The following is a 19404-nucleotide window of genomic DNA, read 5'->3' as shown; positions in this document are numbered from 1 at the left end:
GGAGCGTGTTCAGAGCAACGCTGTATCAAACAAAAACTATACTGCTCCACGGAGAATACTGTAGCAAAATCTAATGAGTGCAATCTAAAAGCACCCTTTGATTGACGCCTGTGTTCCTTGTTTAATTATTTCTCAAACTAAAGACACCACCACAACCCCCCCCCCCCCCCCCCCCCCCACAAAAATCTAATTTCCAGGGGTTAGTGTGCATGACAAAAATGTCATCATGGCCAAAATGGCTCCGAGCAGTGACAACCTTTCCCTGGGAAATGATATTTTTCCAATTCGGCGGAAGGCGGATCGTGTCACACTCGTTAAAGGCTTGATAGCAGGTCTTTAATATTCACCGTCTTAATTAGGACCGCAGTTAATTTCATTAAATTCTTTGGCTGCTAAATGAAGCAGATTATGAGACATCTTTTATTGCGAAGCGTGAAATTACAGCCTGCCCGCTGCCAATGGCAGGGCGAAACTAATGAATTACAGGGTAAATAACACCCGAATTAACCATCCAATTTAACTCCTTACAAAGCGCCAAGCTCCGAGGGGGCAGAGAGAGACTGTCAAAACCACCCAGCCCCACGCTTGTCTTCACTCCACAACAGGCAATTATAACCATGATACTAATCAGCTCTCCACACAAAGGGGTGCAACCAAGCCTTGACGCATTGGGATCATTTGAATCATGACACAATACCTAAAAAAAACTGAGAAAAGGACAATGAGAAAGACTGTATGTGAAAGCAGAATATGCTTTCAGATACAGTACAGTATGTCGCCCGGGGTTTGAATCACCAAATGCCCTTTATGTGCCAAGACAAGCCTGCCAGGCCAGGTATTGCAGCGAAAAGAAACATAAAATCAGGTTTTCATGTGCAGTACCTCAAAATTATAAAGAGACTACAAATCTAGAGCATAGATCAGGCTAGTTCCCTTATTCCAGCTCCTGCTAAGAAGACAAGTGAGAAGTGATCGTGGGCGTCGCTGCAGTTTCTATGATGACCAGCATCCAACTCGGCATCGATCAATAAAGATCCTCCACCCGCACTCATCTCTGGAAAATCCAGTCCCTAAATCCTTTTCTCCCCTCGTTCCATCCATGCGTGCCCCTCTGGCTTGGCCACTGTGGCTACGAAATTAATTTGTAAGAATGTTGATTCTAAAGTGCCTTAGTCAGCCGGTTGACAGAGACATGTGCGAGCGCCTCTCTCTCCGGTAATTACCGGCTAATTAGGAGCATGGAGCAGATGTCGACGGAGCCCGCGCCGTAAACAGGGTCTGTAAACAAAGCTGGCGAAGAAGTCGGCGCATCAGCTCGCCACTTACTTTTTAAAAAAAAACTCAGCGACCAATCAGGGAAGTCTCGAGCAGTTGTCTTGCATACTAGTCAAAAGCACCCCGCTAACACCCTGGTAACAGCAGTTAGCCAGTTACTGACCTTCTTGTAATCCAGCAACAAAGATATCACAGACAAACAACCTCCATTAAACACAAACACAGACACACACAGACACACACAGACACACACACACACACAGACACACACGTTCAAGAAAAGATGGTCAGCTTCGTATTGTGTCACCTAACTCCCACTCTCTCTGGAGCACAAACTACAGAGACAGGCCACAGTGGAGGCCACGTTAGCAGGGACCCAAGACAGGCATGTAGGTAGGTGACACGTCTGACCTCGTCACGCCCACACTCAGCATTAATACAGTCAGTGTGTTTGCCTGTGTGTGTGTGTGTGTGTGTGTGTGTGTGTGTATGTGGCTAAGGGAGTTGGGAGCACTGGACCTCTGGGCTTTGGGCTGTGTAATTGCTGAAGAGTGGGAGTCCGTCCCACCCTCATTATACAGGTCCAGTCTGCAGACCCTGTGCTAGCTTTGCCTGGCCGAGCTGTGTGCATGTTTTAATGAGCACCGTGTCCTAATGAAGGCATTTTCTTGAACAAAGCCTTTTATGGGAGCTGAGAGCAGCGCACCAGCGTCACCGTGAGTGGGGGAGTCAGAACAATAACCCTCCTAATGAGATCACGGCTAACAGCAGATACACCACGCTGGGGAGTTGTGGTGCTGGGAAGAAGCATGCTTCAAACACAAACATGCAAATAAACACACACACAAACAAATAAATAAATCCTGCGAAAGGTTCTCAAACAAGACAAACGTTGCGGAAATTAAAAGCAATTTAATAGAGCAATCCCCATTGCCTGAAGTTCCTGATCACCACGTTAAGATCCGGTGCCAGACAGCGACAACTACAGTGTTGTCGACACCACTGATTCTGGGAAACATCCTCATCAACCTCGCATGATTAATTGACCGACAATTACCGCCATACCTTCAAGGAACGGGGCGCCAGGGCGAAACCTAACAGAATCAGACATCTGCCAAAGTGATTATGAGTGCCCGTTCCTCGCTCCAACATGGCAGACAAACCAGGACACCCGAAGCCAGGGAACGATAATGCATACTTCTGCTCTTCTCGGAGGGGGGGGGGGAGCTGGCGTGTACGGAGTCGCAGAGTAATCGTACGTCTGTTCTCATTTGTGACAGCGTTTTTTTTCTGAGAGACAAAAGGTGAGCGGTGAGAGGGCTGAGAGAGTCAGAGGCTGTTCTCATTAAAACGGATAGTAAATGGAGTGCTAATGGGGAGGCACAGCTAGCCACCCTCTCCTCTCTCGCTCTCACACAGAGAATTTAAACAGAGCGCTAATAGGGGACAGGTAGCCCAATTTCTCTTTCTACCCCCTTCTCTCTCTCACACACACACACACACACACACACAGAGAGAGAGAGAGAGTGAGAGAGTGAGAGACACAGAGACACACAAAAACACACAGAGACACACACAGACAGACACACACCTTAACACACACGTACACAGTCTAATTAGGGAGCAGGTCTGCCGCCCGGCAAGCCTGCCGCCGACACTGAGAGGCAGGAGGAGAGATGGAGAGAGACGCGGTCCGTTCGCAGGAGGAAAGACCACGGGGAATGATCAAATCAATTAGCATCCAGTTCCAAAAAGGGATGCTCTGGCCTGTGCCTCTGAGCGCTTGCCTGTTCCACTTTATTCTCGTCTGGAGCTGTCGACAGGCCGATTCGGTGCTCATGCTGGTGAATCATTCGGCAAGCACGACTGGATGGCACACGCCAAAATGTGATAACTGATCTGATATAAAGGGGTTTTGGCCAGTTTACCTGTTTCCCTGAGTCACTGTTCACTGAAGGCAACATGCAAAACCAAAGTTGTCCTGGTCCCTTTATGATTCTCCCCTCTAATACTCTAGTTAGGGTTAGGCCAACTCACTTCTTTCAATGTTAAGTTGCAGCTTTTGGTCTGCTTGTGTTGCCCACTGGAACCTATTAGTTCCGTAAAGATACCGTAAACACACTCCAAACACTCAGATAAAATCATTTGTCAATTTCACTCTTTTCACGCGGTGTTGATAAACCCACTTTCCAATCTGAAAGGCAGGTTTTGGTTTCTCTTTGACAGCATCACATGCCTGAGGCCACCCAATGAACTGAAAGTGCAAGACTACTTTTGCGCATTTGTCAGGAAATAAGGCTGTATTGAGTATGTTTACAGCAGAACTGAACATTTTATTTGGAAACTAAAACAGACACATTTTACCGTTGCCACAGTACTTTTTGAGTGTTGTTTTGATTCATATACAGTATATTTAAAAAATACGCAGATTCTGTCAGAAATGTACACACACACACACACACACACACACACACACACACACACACACACACACACACACACACACACACACACCACAGGCACACCACACGCACACCACACGCACACCACACGCACATACACCACACACCTAGAATCAGGGAGGGTAAGCAGACACATGAAACATTTGGAAGTTTACCATACTAATTAAATCCACAACATCCTCATTTCCTCAGAGATAAGCTCAGGGATGCCATGTGCTCACATGGTAATGAGGCTGCGTGGGCTCCCTCTCTGAGTCACATCCAACCATGTCATCATTTACACAGTATCATCCAGACTGCCAACATTGCATAACCATAGGACACCATTCAATTACACCAAGCGCCTACAACTTTACTGTCAACGACCAAATGATGTATTCCGCTACGTGAACTAATAGAGACCATCCTAATGATTGATTGGGGGCACTTTTCAGAGTTTACAGGGTAGCAGTGTTATAAGAGGCAACGGCATCAATGACTAGGGATGCCACGGGAAGAACAGAGGAGACGGCTCCCGACTTGTGAGTCTCGTTTGATCCTGGCAGGGGATTTTTAGAGGGGGGGGGAGGGGGAAAGGACCCGTGTAAACATTTCACAAGTAAACATCTTCGGCGCCAATAACCCAGCTCTCTGCTGTGCTGCCTCAACCAGGGGCCTCCTCCTGCAGATCAGTAGCAGCAATAGCAGTGCATGTTTAGGAAGTCAGAGCGCGCAGTCTCTCTCTCTCTCTCTCTCTCTCTCTCTCTCTCTCTCTCTCTCTCTCTCTCTCTCTCTCTCTCTCTGTGTCTCTCTCTCTCTCTCTCTCTCTCTCTCTCTCTCTCTCTCTCGGCGGGCTCCGCGACACGGCTCTCTTACCACCGCAGAGCCGTTGAAAGGCGGCCCTAATCAGAGATGCAATTTGTTCATTAGGAGATTACAAACGAGGCCGCCGCGCTGACATGAGAGGCCGCGATTAGCGGCCGCTAATTGCCTGATTTCCTTACACTCCAGTTGAAGTGCACGGGAGATGCCTCCCCCCCTCTCCCTCGTTCCTTTCGCAAGGCTCTTGTTTGCGACAAATTAAGGCCAACTCAAACAATCTCTCCCAGATCACAGCGGGAGGGGGGGTGATGCGGTGGGGGTGGGGGTGGATGTGTGGGGGAGGGGGGGGCTCTTGAGCTGCTGCTCTCTGCTTCAGTACCCTCTTCCTCAGCCCCCCCATACCCCAACCCTCTCGCCTGCCGATGCCCCAATCAAAGAGCTTGGGCTACACAGGGAAAAAAAAGGCTGTGTCTTTGAAAAGAGAAAGGGGAGCGGGGTCCATATGCTCGCTGGTAGCCTGGACTTCATTAGGTTCCTCAGCCTCTTCTCTTCCTCTCTCTCTCCTCAACAAGAGCGAGGCATGGAGCGGTGGGGGTGGGGGTGGGGTGGGAGAGGGGGGTGAAAGAGTGAGAGAGAGAAAGAAATCCCTTCCCACTCCTTATCCTAATGATCTCATTTCAATACCCGGGAGAACCCGAAGTCTAATTGATGTCAAGTGTGCGCTTTCGCTGTTAATCAAGGCGAAGGCATCAAACGGGGTGGGGGCCCTGCGTCTGGCTGACGGTTGATCACAGCCCCCCCCCCCCCACCTACCCCCCACCCCACCCCACCCCACCCCCCTTTCTCCACCGATATGCCGCCGCCGGACCCTAATTATCTTCCCGGCGCAGACGGTCCAGGGCCAGATCCCTTACCTGTTTAATTGGGATAGCGCGGCCGCTTCCAATGCTGTCTGCGCGGCCCTCCAGTCCTTTCTTGTCCTTGTCTGGCTCGCTCGCCTTCCGAGACTGTGGAGAACAAGGGGCGACATCTTGTTAGTCCTCAAAAACCTCCGATTGGAGCCTGATGTGGGACTTTGTCTGCGTCTGTCTCTTTGTAGTCTACAGTACACAGGCCCCTCGGAGGTCACCGGGAGTATTGGGTGTAGGAGTCAACTTGACACAGGCATGACCTCGCTCCAAGTTGCTAATTGAGAATGGTCGACGTGTTCATTCTACAAATATACCTTTACTTCAGGCAGCTCAAATAGTGGGAAAGACTAGAAAGGGGATATATGAAGGGGATATTAGAAATAGGATATATTCTAATTTTACAACCTCGAATGAAAATGTAACCACATTCAAAACAAGAAAAATATAGGTGTCTAAGAAATACAGTATCCATTATCTTAAAATCTTAATTCACCAAATATGGTGAATCAAGAAACAATAAAACCGCATTAATTTGTATATTATTATAATATGAGTATTGTGGATGTTTATTATGCAAGATTGCACCTGTGTGTGTGTGTGTGTGTGTGTGTGTGTGTGTGTACTGCATGTGTCTCTCTTACAGGTGTGTGTGTGTGTGTGTGTGTGTGTGTGTGTGTGTGTGTGTGTGTGTGTGTGTGTGTGTGTGTGTGTGTGTGTGTGTGTGTTAGTGAGAGGGAGAGAGCAACTCACAGTGAAGAGGTTGGAGCGGCGTTTGGACTGCTTGCGGACAGGTGTGGGGGTGTTGGCGGTCTGGGGCACATCGATGCGCAGCTCCTTCTGGCTGGTGCTGGGAGTGGAGGGGACCGACGAGGAGTAGTCACTCAAACTACCTCCACCATTACTGGTCTGTAGAGAGGGGAGAAGGGTGTGTGTGTGTGTGTGTGTGTGTGTGTGTGTGTGTGTGGGGGGGGGGGGGGGTTGTAGAGAAACAACTGTTAATCCAAACGCGACTGAATGGCATTGAACATAACCTGGGCTTTATGCTACCTACATCCACATAATATGCCTAATGCTATTGCTCACTGCACATGTCTGTCCCTCCCCATTCATAACCATTCACAACCCCCCAGCCTGTGGTGACGTTTCCATAAGCCCCCAGTCTGGGAGGACGGAACAGTGGGTGGAGGAGCACAGAAGCACTGAGGGGCCATTTTGCAGGAGAGTATGAAAACAAACATGACTCTCTAGGGGGGTGAGAGCTGGGTTTGGGAGACAAGCTGAATGATGGTGTTTTAATGAGAAATCAATGGGGATTGAGCGGTGCGGATCGAAGCGGGGCTGGTAAACGGTCTGCATGGCTGCTGATACTGATGGAGAGAAGCCTTCCTGACCACACTACTCTGATAGAGGAAGAGAGGGAGGAAAAGGAGATACGGCTTGTGGTCAAGTGGTTGAGGCAGGTGTGTGTCGGTGTGTGTGTGTGTGTGTGTGCGCGTGTGTGTGTCTGTGTGTGCGTGCGCATGTCTGCGCATGTGTGTCTGTGTGTGTGTGTGTGTGCCCGTGTGTGTCTGTGTGTGTGTGGCTGTGTGTGCACACGTGTTACTCACCTGACTGATGTGTACTGCAGACACCTGTGCAGAGCACACCGAGGAGTGGCTGGGGGAGTTGGGGAGAGACTTGCAGGGACCGATGGATAGTTGCTGCTTCTTTCGGGTGGCCACGATTTTCTGGGCCACTGCAAAACAGAGATGACGTCAGTCTGAGGTGCAGCTTCACAACAGATATGCACACAAACTTAAAAATCTGCTCAATTTGGGTTTATTGCAATGATGGTCTGGCATTCCAGTTCATCGCTGTGTGAAGTCATTTTATACAAAATAATATGGGGAAATGACACTTTGGTTATATACAACACATTATGCTGATGATACTGTTGTCTACTCCTGTGCCCCCCCCCCCCCTAAGGTCAGCAGGCCATTGTTGACCTTTAGCATGGTTTTGATTCTATTCATAGATCGCTTGCTGATGTTAAGCTGCTGCTGAATGAGGACAGCACTAAGGTGATGTTTTTCTCTAGATCCATAACATTGATTACAATGACCTGCATATTTGTACCCGGAAAGGAGCCTAAATTTAGTACCCTCATCAAAGCACCTGGTCCATTTGGACTGACGATAAACTGTCTTTTAAAACTCATCAAGAACCTGAGGTCATTTGTATTCTTAAATATAGAATAGTATAGAAATTAGTCTCGCTTCACCTTTGAGAATATGAGGATTGTCCAGATGACACTACCTCCTGTCCTCAACTATGGTGACACAACATGCATGTGGCAGCCTCAGTTCTTAAACCACTAGACTAGGTTTATCACTCCTCTGCGGTTCATTTCCAGGGATAGTTTCTGTGTCCGGAATTCTGACTTCAAGAAGGGTTTATCCTTGGATGTGATTTGGATATAAAGCAGTTCTTTTAAAACTTCCTATTTTACCTCACATGGTTGCTTTTATGGCAGACATGCTCTCCAGAGTACCAAGCTTGGCTAAACCTCAAAGTTCCACGCATTTCGTCTGAACTCGGTAAATCAGCCTTTTGTTTCTGTGCCCCGATGTACTGTATTTAAAATGTGCTCAAATTTGATTCTTGTTTATCCCTTAGTCCGTTTAAGATCTTGATAAAGGACCTGTCATCGGAGGAATGTACATGTTTTGAATTGACTTATGTCTGTTATTGATATGTCATGATAATTTTATATCTGTGGGACTAGGAGCAGGACTCCTCTGAAAAAGAGACTTTGGTTTCAGTCGGACCTCCCTGCTTAAATAAAGTTTTAATAATATATAACAAATAAATTGCTGATATTGCTGTGCAATAATATAGCATGACATATTATACAATACAAATGCTATTGATTTTCTAACTTTCTGAGTGACGACCAACAGAGAGAGAAGGACCGAAAAGGAGAAAGTGAGAAATAAATAGAGAAGAGAGGCTTACCGACCGACCAGAGAGAAAGAGAGAGTCAGGCAGAGACACCAAGGCCGTGGAGTACACTAGCAGTGCCCACCAGTCCATAACTTCTCATAATGCTGACGTAGGCCGCTGTGTGATTCTCCTATTCATCTGCTCCACCAGGGACCTCCACGTCCGCCCTCCACTCTCCAAACGCTCCACAGGACATTAGTTACCAGCTACAGCTCCCCCAATTATTTCATGATTATTAAGCTGCCCAGGTCGAGAGAGAAGCATCAGTCTTCCTCTCCTGGATTGGTGCTATCAGTGCTAACGAAAAGGGCAATGTCAATCAATGGGCGGACTGCAGCCTCCAATCGATTCCCCGGGCCTAGGCCTGTGGCCCAATCAGGGGGAGATACTGTATTCAAACGCTCCGTCATCTCTATGGCGATCAAGACAATTGATCCGGCCCCCCTAGGGGGGGGAGGGACATCGGAGGAGTTCAAGTGTTCAAATTTAGATCTCTCCACAGGACAAACCAAAAGAGGGTGGGAGATTGTTGAGCTCAGTTCGTAAACACACTCCTAGAACCATAAAATGCACACTCCTCGACAAGCATCGCCACAGCGTTTGAAAAGGGAACAAAAACTCAAGGAGGGATCCATCGAATGTCGACAACCTACAACAAACTCCTGCAAAAATGACATCACCAAAAGTTTCAGTGTTTTCTCTTTCAGGACTCGTCTCCAGGCAGTCGAGGGTTAACGACATTCGTTTACGCCGGCACACTCCATTATCTCCTCGTCCCAATAAACATGGCCGGGTTTCATTTGGTTGGAGATGAAGCCATTGTTTTAATTGGCTCCATTAAAGCCCCTGGGTTTTAATGAGGAGCCCCGTCATAAACATTTACCTTCAGGTGAGAGGGCCGAGCCAAGGGCAGGCCGTTGAAACTTGCTCTCTGGTAAAAACACACTGGTAAAACTCCTAGGTCTAATTGTAATCCTGGAATCACTAACCCGGTGTGTCCAGGATATGTCAAAAACTAAATATTTTCATGGCCTGGGGTGTCCAGTGGTCTAGCACCGCGGTCTACAGTGCATACATATGCCCATGTCGGCATTGGGTTCGAATCCGGCCCATTCCCTGCTGACATGCCCGCTCTCCCTTCTTCTCCTTACTTTCCTGTCTGTCTTCACTATATCTGTCCAACAAAATGAAAAATATGAATGGGACTGCCCCAAAAAGAAAAAGAAAAAAAAAAAAAGTTTATTTTATTTTATTTTTCTAAATTGGAAACGTTTGCTGCCGCTTGGAGTCGAATGAACTAAACTGGCAGACACATTATTGGGTATAAATGTAGAGTATACGGTAGAGGAGGTACTCCTACAGTAATATGACTATTATGGAAGACACTGATGAAAACTGATAGCATGTATATTACTGTACACACATTAATACTGCTTAATACAATTCCTCCGCAATAGACAGTGCCCTAGGGCTACGAGGCCTATTGGGTAACAGCCAACGTACAGTGATATACAGTGATGTACAATGGACTCAGCTGACCCGAAAAAGATATATGTGATACATGTCTACATATACATACACAGCCATGCCCAGCTGTATATTACTTTAAGTGTTAAGAACAGTTATGATAAGACTGTGTTAAATATTTAAACTGCACGGCTAATACGATTTAACTTTAACCATCAATCTTAGTTCTCCTCTGAGAGTCTGCCATTTATTCTAATGGAAATGTCTCCCATTTGATCAGATTTATGACAGAGCCTCGCCACTGAGGATAGAAGGGCCGGTAAGTGGTAGAGACTATGCAACTGCCTCCATTTAAACAGCCATGCCTCCTTTTACAATAACTCTATTCACTTGCATCCAATTCACTGGAAATATCATTCAGACAATACCGATGAATTGGTTTATCGATCACAAACACTTTTTTCCCCTCGAATGTCCAATTGACAGAAGCACGAAACAGACACTGACAGGTGTGATCTTGTGACAGTTTATGTCTAGTATGGATTGTCTAGATACTATTTCATTAAAAAGGTGAATACAAATAATTCTCATTGGGTATCATGTTAATGTTTTCTGAGATTTTTTCCAGGTCTATCCTGTGGTTGGGGCAGACTGATTGGAGTTGGGATATGAGCAGTTCTTTTTGTTCGTCAGTGAGTGTCCTTTCTGCTGGTGGGGTTCAACAACAACAACAGCCCCCTGCTGGGCACAAGGACCATGCCCTCCCACTGCAACCCAGAGACGAAGAAAAAGAACTGGAGAGAGTGAGAGGTAGAATGGGAGAGGAGGAAAGGTCAGCCGGAGGCCCGGGTGGGGACTAACGTTTTTGCCTCCAACACCCCACTGGAAAGGGATATGAGGACAGGTTAGCAAGAAAGGGATAGAGGAGAGGGTGAAAGAGTGAGAGGAAGAGGTTGAGTGTATACATGGACAATAAATAGTGAACACAGAAAGTATACAGTGAGATAAGAAAGTGTCCTGGTGAGTTTATTACACCGCTGTCAGGACGGTTAGCGGTGGCGTGCTATAAATATGAACTAATGAGTCAGAAGGAGAAGCGTGTCAGATGAGGCGCTGGGCCGCGTCGCGCGGGGAGCCCGCCAGGGATCCGAGGAAAAGGTCACAGTTGTACCTCACTTACAACCTAGTAATTAAACCATCCTCCAGACCTGCTCTCTCTCAGCCAGAGGCCGTACATGGACACAGAAGGACCCCACAATGGGCACGCACGCGCGCACACGCACACACGCGCACACGCGCACGCACACGCACACGCGCACACACACACACACACACACACACACACACACACACACAGGTGTCCCCAAAGGTACACCAAAGGTTCCACACACAGGTCCCCACATTCTCATACAAACACATAGGTGTCACAAACACTGCGTTGACACACACTGGGCCCCACATGGACACACTCGGTTTCAAGAGCCTGCGAGGGGGACCAGGCTGAAAACTCAATAACACAGGGTGTTATTGATGGCCAGCCATTGACGCTCACGTCAAGTGTCTTTGTGTGAGCCCCCCAACCTCCCTCTCTGGAGCTGCACAGCGCCGGCGCAAGCCATGAGGCCACGAGGGAAACGCTGATCTACTGAGACAAACCCTTACATTTGTTATAAAAACAATCCCAGGCTAATTCGCCTTAATAACCGCACAGATACAGTCTCTTGATTTCCCTCTGCGAGGACACTGTTGAGGAAGGGCCTCTCCCCCTTACTGACGAAGTAGGAATGTGTCTCAATTTTGAAAATGGCATCCACGACATAAATACAGCGGTTAATCTTGGTTCTTACTCTTAGTTAGAGCTACTTGAATACAGTAACTGTGAATACAGGGGCACACAAATGCAATTTAGACCATCATTTGAAGTCAAAGCCACAGGTAGGCATACGTCTGCTGCTCTCCTTAGCGGTCTGTTCAGTCAGTTGGCTATTTATGGGGCTTGTTTTAAGGCAAACTGTTTTTCTAACCAGCGTGAAGCCAAGTAAAACACAGCCGCTTCATTACATATTGCGCCGACCACTTCAAAAGACGGCCTAGACAATTTAGCCATGTTCCTCGCTAGCAATGGCTTTATAGTTTAGCTTGTTAAACAGGCTACTGCTTTCAAGCTTTCCTAATCGAAGATTGATCTGGTGTGAATGAAAATGCCTGGACCTGGTTGAATAACATTGCAATCATGACTATGTCATACACAACAACAACAACAACAACAACACAGAAGCTAATTATAGCAATAAAAGTATATGACAGTGACAATACCATTCATCAGTGTCTCCTTTGTGGGGTTGAGTGTGAGTGTGAGTGTGTGTGTGTGTGTGTGTGTGTGTGTGTGTTAGTCCTGGCACTTCTGAGGGGGGGGGGGGGGTAAAGAGCAGGACAGCAGGCTTCTCAGCTCGTTAGCGTGTGCTAACGAAGGGCTCGCGTCCCCGCTCTGACACAGGGGCGGCGCGCGCATGCCGGCATAATTAGGATAATTAAATTAGCGTGCTGATGGACGAGGGGCCAGGGCACTGTCAGGACCCCCCACCCAGACCCACCCCCCCATCCCTCATAGAGACAGCCTTCCCAGGCCACAAGCCCTGGCTGACTGGACAAAGCTTCGGTGGCCATTACAACACACCATTACAACTCACCACTGAATGGCAGTCAGACCTCTTTCCATACAGTACAGCCAAGCAAACAATCCCAAATTAAAAGCTATTCACACATACGGAAGCATAAATAAAACACAGACATACACATACACACACACACACACACACACACACACACACACACACACCTGGCCTTTTCATGCAGTTTCTACCCTCTGATCTGAAAAAGGGATCATCTATGAACAATGAAAGCCTCACAACGCAATTTACAACATTGCATGTTTCCCATTCAGCGTCAGTACCACACCACACTGCACTTGACCCCGACAAAAACAAACGACTGTCCCTTTCATTTGGCCTCCTCTCATACACTCCATCATAGAAATCTAATGCAAACGATGACTACGCCAATTATTTTTAATGGTAAATCTTCTGGTCACTCATGCAATGGAACCTCTTTTATCTTCGTGCATCCGTTGCAACACATCGGCTTGGCTTGAGCCTATTTGATTTACGAGAAGCCCAGGCATCGGTTTATTGTATGGTGAACTTCCTCTGATTGGAATCTTGTCAAATTAGTACAAATCAACATTTATTCATGGCTTGGGGTTTTTATAGTTTATGAGCATATAAGCAATACTTTATTATATGTGTATTCACATATACTATACGGAATTATGGCATACATCGCGTGCCTAACAGAAATCAATCCAGACTTAAATAAAGTGAGATCATGGAATATGCATGCAATGTCCCCCAAAAATCAATACACGTAATGCATTAATGAATGATTTCCGTTTCATAAATTGCAGTTTCATTTTCAATCGACTGCTCAACTATTCCTCTTGCTATGAATTGAGGGCGATGAGCAAATTTGCAGTCACAACACTTTGATTTACATTTGTGTTTTAACAAGCAATCAATCTGCAGAGAATCACTGAAAGTTGGACGTCAGCCAAATAGACTCGTTTTATTCAAAACAGCATCAATTATTTTTCCATATATTGTAACTTGCACCAGGCCTGTGTGGCACCTTATTAACATATAATAATAACAATAATAAAAATAATAACAATAATAATCATAATAATATCATTTTGGTCATCAAAAACATTATAACCATAAGATAAACCAACAGATATAAAAATTGTACATGGTCCATAACATGAGGGAATTGAACCCACAAACTCGGTGTAGCCAGACCCAGGCCCCAACCAACAACCATCTGGATGACTCTGACAGACTATGACAGTGATAAGATAAGGGGAAAACAGGAGATAGATGTTGCTATTGTTCCTCTATCAGAGGCAATTATATGTGTCTGTGTAAATGTGTGTGTGTCTGTATGTGTGTGTATGGAGATGGAGTAGAATTAGTGGGAGCTGAAATCATACGATAGCCTCAGACCAATTATTTTTGTGAGCATCTTAATTGTGTCGTCCACAGCAGGCAGAGAGAAGCCAAGTGGCCCCGTGTCGTCATCATTACAGTCCTCATCTCCAAATTAAGGTCATGTAAAGTAGTAATTATGGCAAATGCATTGCTTGGATGCAAAAGAGGGGGCTAAATCAGGCAAACGTAACCGTGTGTGTGTGTGTGTGTGTGTGTGTGTGTGTGTACTCGACAAACATCCACACACATACAGTACTCGTGCACGTACAACCACACACACCTCTGGGCAGAAAAACTGCTGTCAAAGCGCGGCTGCGACACAGAACCTTCGAGAAATCATTTCCGTACTCATCAATGAATTCCACTGTAGTGGATAATTAAAAAGCGTGATTAATTGAGGATAATGAAATGAAAAATGCAAGGAGACAGTGTCACTAATAATAAGGACTTTAGCCCTTTTCCCTTACTTTCATTTAGGCTACCGCACATTACAGACTTGGCTGTCACGAACCCACACATTAAAGCCACACATACACATACACACACCAACACACACACAGACACACACACACACACACACACACAATTACAGCAGACTTGGCTTCCACCAACAGTGTAATAATTAACAGGATAATAGCCCAGCACTTAGTGTGTAAATCTTCCTCCTGGGCCAACAGCTCTGGCATCTCCCTACAGCCAGGCTGCATCTGCTGCACTCACCACACTATCTCAAACCTTCCTGTAGACAAATGAGACACGCACACGCACGCACACGCACACAAATCAACATGCATACACATTTACTCACAGATACACACACACACCTAAATCCCATAGAGGTGTATGGCTGCTCCGCCCTGCAGGGCTGTGGTGGCCCATGGAAAGAGTTGGTAAACTGCTTCAGTTCCAGCTGATTTCCCTGGAGTGGAAAATCTGGAGGCTGCTCGCTGTCTATCAGCATTTACACCACCTCCAAAGCACTTCCAAATCACTTCAACACCCATGTATAATGGGTTTGGCACAATGGTTCAGCGTGGAACAACAGGTATTGTCAATGAATGCATGTAAAGCTTTGCAGATGTTTTGCACTTGAATGTGTCTTATGACAAAGGGCCAAAGAGTAAAAATGTTGCATTAGATTATTATAAAGTAAACTTTATTTTTATTTTTAATAATAGCCTGTGTAATATCCACGGTCAAGCAAAAACTGCAAAATGTTGTTACCTCAACAAAAGATCTCAAATTGAACTATTTTCAAATGCAAAACATTTCACTTTGTAGTGTGTTCCCCTAAACCCACTCACTGAAGTGAAAACAACTTCAAGGTGAAGTTCAGTGTCTGTCACCTGTCCCAGTTAAAAACATCACTTTCTGGCCTACTAGCTATGGATATCTGCTCTGTCACAGTCCCAAACCATAGAGGCCTACAGTATGTTGGGATGGACTTGTATTTCCACATCAAAGTAACAAGGCAGAGACTGAACATAGACAGAAAGGCCTATTCTGATCTGACCTCCAGACCCCTTATGAATAAGCTGGGCCCCACAGTAAAGGTAGATTAAGGAGGGAAAAACCAGAGAACCAGAGGGTTGTGGTAAAAACCAAGTCTTCATCTCTATTCATGTACTGCTCTCTAGTGGCCAGTCAAAGCCATGACAACACTTTCTCAACAGTGACATAAAAATGTACAAATTGCCCAGCAAGTCAATGTCAAATGACTAGGCCTACATCCTGCGCAAGCTCACCTATTTTTTAACAGTGACACAAACATGAGGCTACACTTAAGCACCCATTCAGACGAAACACATCTAAATCAACAGTTGCGCATGTTCTACTTCCCTAGCCAAGCAAGCATTAAAAGGATGAAAAACAAACAATCCTTCTCTAAACCTGATGCGCGATACAAACCAATACCAATTCAAGTTATGGGTTGAAGACATACAAACACAATTCCTAATTTCCAAGTTAATTCCAGTAAATTCGTAAAAACGACATGCTAAAAGAAGAAGGAAAATAACAGCGACCCACCGCCGGAGCAGCAGCAGCACCGTGAGGTGAGAGAGGAGACACCGCTCCCTGTGGATGAGTTAGTGGAGCAGGGCTGGTAATTAACCACTGATTGCATGGCCATATATTTCTCTAATTACGTCCCAGCCTGGCGAGCGGGCAGCGCCAGCACATGACACCCACAGCTTTATTAATGCCTTACAGCTCCCATGATTAATACAGGATAGAGGGGGGGGGGGGCCTCAGGATTTACTATTTGTGGTGTCCCTTGAATACGGGGAAAGGTACTATCGATACTCTTACACAACACTTCCAACCACCAAGTTTAAAAGTAAGCACACCTTGAAGCAAGTACGACCGTACGACGAAAAATGCCTCAAATTCCTAACTGGAAAGAATAGGGGAGAAAAAAAGGGAAAAAAAGGACCATATAATTTGACACATCCAATCGGCCCCATTTGTCATGGCTTTGATGGATAAGTCAGGCCTGAAATGTGCCAGGCCAAACTAATGGCTCGTGCTGGGGACCGTAGTGCATAAGCTGGGACCTTGTACCTTCTGACTCATTCCACTCCCCGTATTATAAAACTTAATTGCGGTTCGGTTCAGCTAAATAGGTGAGAGGGTCCATTTAATACTTAATTGACACATGATTAAGACCAAGCAAACGACCGCCATCAGCGCAAAAGTCACCTTCCCAGGGTTTTTATTGTGTCCCTGTGTCTTTATAAAGAAGTCAAACCGTCAGTCAGAGGCTGTGGCAGTACTGGGGAGAAGACATGTTGTATGTTTAGGCAGCCATGATGGAAGGATGTGTCGTCATACCAGGATAGCGCAGAGAAAATGAAAATGGCTGACCATGACCCTATTCTAACCCTGGACTAACCATACCCAAGTTCTTAAAGGGACACTTCAACCATTTGTATTGTAAAACCAAATGAGCCGTATTAGTTACAGCTAAAGTAAGGGTTTGGTGTGAGTTAAAGGGATGCTTCACCAATTTTTAACAACACATGCATTATCCCCAGCACCATAATAGTGTCCATATATGTGAAAAACAGGAACAAGACAAAAGGTCATAAGGAAATTATCCCCTATGATGTCATTAGGGGGGTAATACCCTTTTCTCATAATCTCTTTGACTACAGAACGGAGAAAATCGCAGTTTTCACATTATGTGGACACTGGTATGGTGTTGGAGAGAATGTGAATGGCTCTTTAACGGCCATCAAACCCTTACCTTAGCTGTAACTAATATAGCTCATTTGGTTTTACATCTCGCAAACCAGAGACATGAATATCAGTTAGCAGGAGCTATCTTCCTGTCCTTTAATAATGATCTTTGGTGCACTCTTACCGTCCTGGAAGACCCGTTCCACGTTGAGGCCGTAGGTGGCGCATGTCTCGTAGTAGGTGCAGCGCTTCAAGTCGTTGGAAAGCTTGCGTGCTCGTGTGTCATCAATAACGCGGGGGTTGGCTGAGCTGATGGCGTCTGTAGACATAAGACTAAGCGATCAGCATCAGGAGAATATGTGATGACGCCAAGACAAGGCCAAATTATATTCAGGTTATTTTTTCACAGACACAAACCATATCATACGTGACAGTACCATTGGAATACCCACAGCCTTTATCAATAAATAATTATTTGCCACCCTCTAGTGCTCAAACAGTGGAAGTGCATGAGAGAATCTTCTGATACACAGGGTCAGGTTGTGACTAATAAAACACAGATTCTTGAAGTTAACAGATTAGTGAAAAGTAAGGGCTAAGTCTTGAAAAGGGGCTGTGCGAGAATTTCTTATAAAGCCTTTGATATTCACCTAGATTAGTTTATTTTTTCCAACCCATCGATACATTAAAAACAATCAGGATTGATTAGCAACAACTGCATGTGACAACTGTAACAGTAACATACCCAGTCAGGCTTAAGAATAATACAACGTCTTGACACTGACACTTTTCAACTACTTCTATAGTAATTACTTCAGAAGTACTCGTAAAACCACTCTGATACATCCGCTCCCGATACCACTTTACGGCAACGTAACGCAACCTCCCGTAGCAGTAGGTAGAGCAGGAGTAATGCCAGCAGTTTGGAGATATTTTAGGATAAGCGATGATGACAAATGTAGAGCAGACTGTAAATTATGCTCTGCTAAATTCTGTATAGTGACAGGGTCAGGTGAAACAGTTTTAGGATCACTAAACACTTCACACATCATTTGTCAGCGAATTCAGCTTGTTTTTGATTCACTGCATCGTCTGCCTTCCTGCTTTGTACTCGGGTGAGTATTAGTGATGCATGGCTTGTAAACAAACTTGTTTGGACTGTTCAAAAGGACTGTGTGATCTAGTTATGTGTAGTTAGGTGTTTTTAGCATGTTCATGGTCTATCAGCATGTTGTGATGTGCTAAACATGCAGTTAGATAGTTACATAGTAATGTTTTTTGTTTGCTACTAGCTAGCTACCAAAGTGATGGTAGAAAACTGTTTTGATTAAGAACGACTTTCTCCGGTATTTGGTTTGAGGCGTACCAATATTCAAATAAGAATATCTTCTTCAACTATTTTCAGATTTCAATGTATGACAAAATCATTTGAAAGCTTGAATGCACTTTTCATAATCTGTAAAAAAACAAATGGTTTGAGGACCAAAACATCAAACCATGTCGCATATTTAATTTGTTACAGTCAAAAAGTGAGGAACAGCTGATGAAAATAAAACATGTTTTCAAAGTAATTGTTTGTAATTGTCATTATTGAACTATAATGGTATTATAAAGTACTCTGTATCGGTACTCGGTATCGGCAAGAACCCAAATGTAAGTACTTGTACTTGGATCTAAAAAAAGTGGTATCCTAGGGGGTGCAACGATTCAAATGTTCATTTATTAAAAAAAAGGAAATACATTTCAACATTGTTGAAAATCACATCACACTCGCTAGTCAAGCCAAACTATTGCAATGCATGGATTGGGTGAGTAATCCCCACTGCTACCTAGTTAACTATAACACTACTTTACATTGTTACCTAGTTAACTATAACACTACTTTACATTGTTACCTAGTTAACTAGAACACTACTTAACATTGTTACCTAGTTAACTAGAACACTACTTTACATTGTTACCTAGTTAACTATAACACTACTTTACATTGTTACCTAGTTAACTATAACACTACTTTACATTGTTACCTAGTTAACTACAACACTACTTTACATTGTTAGCAGGCTCACAAAACAAGCTGTGTTAGTTGACTAGCGATGTGTCATTCATTTTCAACAACGCTTAGCTCGCGCTTTTATTTTGAAATCGTGAAAACGAAAACAGAAGTCAATGTCGGAATAAGCCTCCCCTTGTTGTTCAGAGAACAGATGCCAAACTACCGACATGTTTGCTGTAATAATATGATTTGGCAGTAGAAAGCCATCAGTCAATAGCTCGTCTCAT

The 19404-nt window shown here is 45.1% G+C and overlaps 1 protein-coding gene across 2 annotated transcripts in view; it reads right to left on the bottom strand.

Moving 5' to 3' along the window:
- Positions 1-19404, bottom strand: part of agap1 (ArfGAP with GTPase domain, ankyrin repeat and PH domain 1) — a gene marked incomplete at its 5' end in the record, with an annotated part of 128869 nt that overhangs the window by 45127 nt on the left and 64338 nt on the right. For both annotated transcript variants that reach the window (XM_080526416.1, XM_080526417.1), the window contains 4 exons: positions 5453-5545; positions 6200-6355; positions 7057-7184; positions 17306-17440. In XM_080526416.1, coding sequence (XP_080382542.1) covers positions 5453-5545; positions 6200-6355; positions 7057-7184; positions 17306-17440 — 512 coding nt within the window. The remainder of the gene's footprint in view (positions 1-5452; positions 5546-6199; positions 6356-7056; positions 7185-17305; positions 17441-19404) is intronic.

The sequence above is a fragment of the Nansenia antarctica genome, assembly GCF_963989245.1.
Source record: "Nansenia antarctica genome assembly, chromosome: 3".
Classification (NCBI taxonomy): domain Eukaryota; kingdom Metazoa; phylum Chordata; class Actinopteri; order Argentiniformes; family Microstomatidae; genus Nansenia; species Nansenia antarctica.
Note: the sequence above shows the minus strand (reverse complement) of the source record. Positions and strands in the feature narration are given on the sequence as shown.